The sequence below is a fragment of the Rhizophagus irregularis genome, chromosome 4 (genome assembly GCF_026210795.1).
Source record: "Rhizophagus irregularis chromosome 4, complete sequence".
NCBI classification, from domain to species: Eukaryota; Fungi; Glomeromycota; class Glomeromycetes; order Glomerales; family Glomeraceae; genus Rhizophagus; species Rhizophagus irregularis.
Window position 1 is genome coordinate 3054800 of NC_089432.1, and position 6727 is coordinate 3061526.

Consider the following 6727-nt stretch of genomic DNA (forward strand, 5'->3'; position numbering starts at 1 on the left):
AACACTTTGAATCTTTATTTTTTTAAAAAAAAAATGTTAATTTATTAATTTCTTTTTTCTATTTTGTAGGTTTTGGCTCTGGTTCTTGAGCGTCGGATAGGTGAGTTTCATTTCGAATAACACTTCGAAACTTTATTTTTTTTTTGAAAAAAATAATTTAATTTATCCTACTTTGTAGGTTTTGGCTCTGGTTCTTTGGCGTCAGATAGGTAAGTTTCATTTTGAACAATACTTCAAAACTTAAAAAATAATAATTTGATTTTTTTTTCTATTTTGTGGGTTTGCTCCGATTCTTGGATGTTGGATAGGTGAGTTTCATTTCGAGCAACACTCAAAACTTTATTTTTTTTTAAAAAAAAAATAATTTAATTTATTGATTTTTTTTTATGGACAGGTTGAATATTATATCTTGCTTATGGATTTGACAAAGTAACTTATTGTTAGCATATATTCATTGTACTGCAGATGTTAGAGAAGATAATGCAGGTCTTATCTCATTTCAAAAATCTGGAGCGCATGAATTCATTGATGCATTTGCTATAGACCATTGTGTAGGGTTTTCTCAGATTAAAACTACTTATTACGTGATATGTAAGGATGTAGATTATACAGATGAATAACTAATAGAATGTATTATATACATATTAGTGAGAATAGTACATTTAATAAACAAATAATTTATATTTACTAGATTTAAAACATAAAACGGATGGGCTCATTTTTCCGTTATTTAACATTTAAAATACAATATAACCGTAATTTATCAATTATTTACTATTACATTTTACAGACAATTAATTATTATAGGGTGTCATTAATAAATCCTATGATTATTTTCGATAATTATCAACATTATAAAATATCAATTACTAACTACTTTGTGATTATTTTCAACAATTATCAATATCATAAAAAAAGAAGGGAAAAGAGAGAAGGAAAGAGTGTACTGCGTATATGTACTATAAAGTCACTATAAATAATAAACAAATAAAATGTTACTGATGATTCTATATTTTTTTGGCAGGATTTTTTATTTATTTTGTTATTTTTTCTTTCAATAGGACAGGTCAACCTCTAGTTTCTATACTTTTGCACATTTATGTAAAATTATATGTAATACTCAATTATTTATATACTATCGTTCAGCAAAATATCAATTTAGACTTATATTAGCATTATTTTTCTTTACTGATCGATATTATTATTAATTATAAGGGACTGAATGGCCAGAAATGACGTAATTTAAATTTTAGGACTTTTGACCCTTGAAATGACGTCATTTCTGGCCATCACCTAATAACATGCACAGTATAGTATATAAAAAGAAAAAAGCTTATAGAAAGCTAGTCAAATAAAGTTTATCATTTTATCAAACAATAATCGGTGATTAGGGCAGAAATATAATAGACTTATTAGATACTAGGTGCTAAATCGGCCAATAAATAATTAATAATTAATCTAAATAAATTGGTGAGCAATAAATTTTAGTATATTTGAGCTATAGAGTTTGTTTTGTTTATAGTAACAGCTGCCAACAATTGTAGTTTTTGATTTAAATTTCTGAAAAATTTTACCCCATAATAATTATTAAATTAATATACATCAACGGAATAAGAATAATTTGTTTTTTTTCATTTGTATATATTTTAGATTAGATATTTGTTGATGTGATAAAAAATTTATAAAGTCTAATGTATACTAATTATAACTTAATTTTGTGTGACAAGTGGTGCGCTACAGGTATCAATCATATTCTGATGCATGTAAGGCACGACACATATATATACAATATTTGAAAATTTTGGAAGCGAGCCGAAACAGGACCCAGAAATATATATACAGGGGTAGGGTACACAGATGCGTCGCCATCATAGTGGAATTGGGCGGAGTAAAGTTCTGATTTGCATACAATTTTAGAATTTTTTTAGGTCATCAAGATTGCGTATTTTTTATCAAAATTTTTATATGTAAAAAATTAGTTTGCGTATTTTTGGCCTAAATTTGGCTAATCTTATATATATAATATATTTACTTTAATGATATCTCATTCATAAAGGGTAAAAAATGCAAAAGTGTCACAATATACTATTTGGTTTTTTTTAATAATTACTTACATTATATTTTATATTTATTCAATATATATGGTCTGATTATTAATACTTACATTGAATAGTATCAGAGATCAGTGGTAGAAATGAAAGTTTATGCAACAAACAATTTGATTCTGATTTATTGAAAAAAAGTAATAACTGAATATGGTTTAATAAGAAAACATCACAAAGACAAAGTATAAAAATTGACAATTTTATAAGTATTCAATATTAAAATAAAATTTTTTTATAATTAATGTAACTTGAAAAAATTTTTACCTAATATTTCTAGTATGTCAGAGCAATTATCTTATATATTTAGGTTGACATTTTTTCATATATAGTTAAGTCTGTTTTATTTTCCAAAACCCACAATAATATTGTTATAACTTTACTTTGCTTAATTAATTATAAAGTTTAAAATTAATAAATATTACAATTAATACAATAAATTAAGGAAAAAAATATACAATATAAAAAATTTAGTGAAATATTAAAATTTTCGGGAATAGATTTATGTATTTCACAATCATCAAATACAAGAATTATGGTATTTCAAGATATATGAGTTTCAGATTTATAGTTTTGAAATCTTAGGTTTGGAGTACCATGAATTTTTTTGAATTTTGGCACTTTTATCTCACACTAATATAATTAAAAAAAAAGTAATACATAACAGAATTTATAAATAAAGTTAATAAATTATGCAAAGAACTTCTATTTATACTCCTTTAATTCATTTAATTTGTCTTGGGCATCTTGATCTCCTTGCTTAACAGATTTTTTATACCAATAAATTGCTTGATTTATATCCTTTTTAATTCCTTCTCCAGTTTCATACATTAAAGCAAGATTATATTGAGCATCACTATTACCTAAGTTTGCAGCCTTTTGATATAATTCGAATGCCTTTTGTATATTAATATTAGTTCCAATTCCATTATCATAACAATATCCTAAATTACATATTCCAGATAAAATTCCTAAATTTGCAGCCATTTGATATAATTCAAATGCCTTTTGTTCGTCAATATAAGTTCCAGTTCCATATTGATAACAATATCCTAAATTAAATATTCCACGTGGATTTCCTAAATTTGCAGCTTCTTGATATAGTTCAAATGCCTTTTGCTGGTCAACACTGATTCCAATTCCTTCATCATAACAATATCCTAAACTAGTTATTCCAAATACATTTCCAGAGTTTACCGCATTTTGATATAATTCAAATGCTTTTTGTTTGTCAACATTGACTTCAATTCCAAAATGATTAAATACTCCCAGTAAAAAGATAGAATTTGAATCATTTTGATTATTTAATAACCAAGCATAAAATTCTTGTGAAGTTATATTATGGTTATTAAGATAATTAATGACTTCATGTTTTTTCCTTACAATTTCTGTATTTTCAAGAAGAAGTATTATTTCATTAACTATTATGTCAAAGTTATTATTTGATGACATTGAAGGTTCTATTTCTTCTATACGCATTTTATTAAAATTTTCAATGACTTGAGACATTTCTCCATATAATAAATTATCAATAATATTTTTGGAAACTTTATCATTACTCTTCTTTTCACTTGATAATGTAACATTTTCTTTTGGAATAATTTCATTTAATTTTGCAATAACCTGGTTGACAGTTGGACGATTATCTGGTTCATTATTCCAGCAATCTGATATAAATAAGCTTATAATTAATCAATAATGTCATTATTAATATAATTAATTTAATTGTACTTACCAGTGTATATTTTTATGTAATCTACGGGTGTATTAGGAATAGGGTTTTCTCTAAGACCTTGTAAAATTTCCATAGCCAAACTAACATCATGTGGTTCATTATGAAAAGGTGGCCATCCACTAGAAATTTCCCACAAGAGTATGCCGATACTGTAGATGTCGCTTTTTTTATTTAATGAATATACTTGTATTTGATTGTTATTATCCCTTTTTGTATTAAATACTTGTGGATCAACATAAGCAACCATTCCAAATAATTTTGATTGAACGTTGGATGATTCTTCAATCCTTTTTGACAATCCAAAATCTGCTAATTTAATGGTATTCTTATGAACTAATATATTATTTGAGTGCTATTATTAAATGCATTAATTAAATTAGCATAATTACAATATAATTTGTTAAAGTGTAAATAACTGAAGTAAATAACTTACCAAATCACGATGAACGATATCTTCATCATGTAAGCATAATATAGCATTAGCTAATTGAAATGCTAGTTCCAATTTATTGTTCCAAGTGAGATTATCAAAATGTTCACTTAAATAATCTCGGAGAGTACCACTATCGGCATATTCCATAACCAGTAAATATTGTTTTGAATTATTGTCTTGGTTTGCTTTGGTTTTGAGAAAATAAAGAAAAATTATTTAAATTTTTTTTTTTCAAAAAAAAAAAGATAATGATAATAACGATTCAAATTAAATATCATACCTGTTGTAATGCCACAAAAATGAATAATGTTTTCATGAAAATCTATTTCACGCTGAAGTTTAATCTAATATTGAAATAAAATTTTAAGTTAGGAACGTTAGGAACGTAATATAATTAAAGATAGAATAACAAAAAAAAATGATAAAATGTTAACATAAATTATAATTACTTCATAAACAATTTCTTTAACTGTGGCATTATTATTGATATTAAAGAAAGATTTTAATGCTAAATGATTGTGAAAACTTTTCCAGTTAGCACGATATACTTTTCCAAAACTTCCGGAACCAATTTCTTGAATATTATTGAAATGTTTGTAATCGTAATATTTAATGTGCTTTTTTGTAATAGCTTCTTCAATCCAATCAATCCACTCATTTGAATTAAATTCAGTATTATTAGACATCGATACAGAACTTTGATTCACTTTGTACTTAAAGTTTAATAATAAAAAGAAAATTATAAAAAAATGAATTTTAAGGTAAAAAAGTTAAAGTTATGAACTTCTTAATTTGAATAAGCCTATGGTTTTTAAATTCATCGTAACGACGTAACAGTCGTAACATTATAACGTAGTGCAAAGAATGTTGTGTCTCTGTGCTCCCACGAGGGTTTCAAATTATACCAACCAAGAATTGATGCACATCATACATAAATCACGTGATCTTAAATATCCTATCTTGCAAAACTTTATGCGAAATGACTAAAAAATTTCTTCCAGATAGCTCTCTTTGTTTATCATCATATAGCTATAGTTGTATTAGACACAGATTACCACTCTTTAGAATAAAATAAAAAAATAAAAAACTAAAAAATTTCTATGATATAAATATCTTTTCGAGTAAAAGGAAAATAAACATTACACAATATTAATTTATGTATTAAATATTTGGAGGAACAAATGTACAAACAAGTGTAATGTAAGTATTACTTTGCAGAAAGCCGTGATTTGTTACCATGCAGTTAAGAAATCGGCCATCAAATCACAACGATCTATTAACCAACATGTGACGACGTGGTATCAAGAAATTGTTGATAAAATATCTTTACGAAGTCGTAAAAATGCCATTAAATAGGTGGTAAATAGGTGGTGAATAGATGGTAATTGTCATCAAAATTTGGCTGAAGAAATCAATTCAAGATAATTTTTCAATGCATTAAATATCACTTGACGATGAATCTCAATTCTAATTTTTTTTTTTATTTAATCAAATTAACCTTAATAAAAAAAATTCAGCCTATATTCGGCCAAAATTAATTATTCGACCTAAATTAGTAATGATCTACTATCCGATCTTGGTCGATTGGTCATGTGAATCATCACGTTTACAAATTTAAACTTTTTTTACTTTTTTTTTTTTTACTCTTTCATGAGTTTCATCCCCTTCCCTTTTGTCCTTCCCTTCTCCTTTCGTTCTCCCCTTCCTTTTTACCTTTTTTCTCACACCTTTCTTCCGCCTCTTTTTCTTGGAAGTACTGTAAGTTTCATTTCGAAACTTACATTTTTTTTTTAATTTATTTTTTAAAATTTTATCTTTTTTTTTTTGTTCCTTCAGCTTGGATTCGGATATGGCAATACGGTAAGTTCTATTTGAAACTTATCTAATAAATTTTTCCAATTTATTTTTTATATTTTATCTTTTTTTTGTAGGTATCTGGTTTCAGCATTGGACTTTTTAGTTGGATTTCTTGCCACTTGGCTTCAATGTTCTTTTTTGTAGGACGCTACCTTGCTTGTAGATCAACGTCTTGGAATAAATTGGAAAAGTTTGAAGAAAATATTTGCTTTAAACTTTTTAAATTTTATTTTATTTTTTTTTTAATTTAAGAAACGAACTAACGTTTTTCCTTGTATCAAAATATAGTTCTTTTTAAAAGAAAAAAAAATGGAACAACCATCATTCACTTATATTGTTTCTGACTATCTTGGTCAAACTTATAAATTGTCCGGTAGTGACGTTATCTCCTCTTATAAAGAAATTTGCACTTGATATCTGTCAAGAAAAAATTACGTGAAGAACACGAACAAATTGGCCAAAATAAGCTCAAAATAAAATTTTCATATTCCAAATAACTGTCTCAAAAAGCTGCACAACAATCACAACAATCTTAACGTGGAAGAAGTGATATTGGAAGCGTTAGCAAACAGCTCAAACAACAGAAAGAAGAATCTGCTT

General features: G+C 25.9%; 1 protein-coding gene across 1 annotated transcript; it reads right to left on the reverse strand.

Moving 5' to 3' along the window:
• Positions 1–2807: 2807 nt before the first annotated feature.
• On the reverse strand, positions 2808–4956 carry OCT59_023985 (uncharacterized protein; the record flags this gene model as incomplete). The annotated part of the gene is made up of 5 exons (XM_066135097.1): positions 2808–3769; positions 3838–4189; positions 4271–4455; positions 4551–4614; positions 4720–4956. 5 exons carry the CDS (start codon positions 4954–4956, stop codon positions 2808–2810), a joined length of 1800 nt encoding a protein of 599 aa, XP_065991155.1.
• Positions 4957–6727: the final 1771 nt, after the last annotated feature.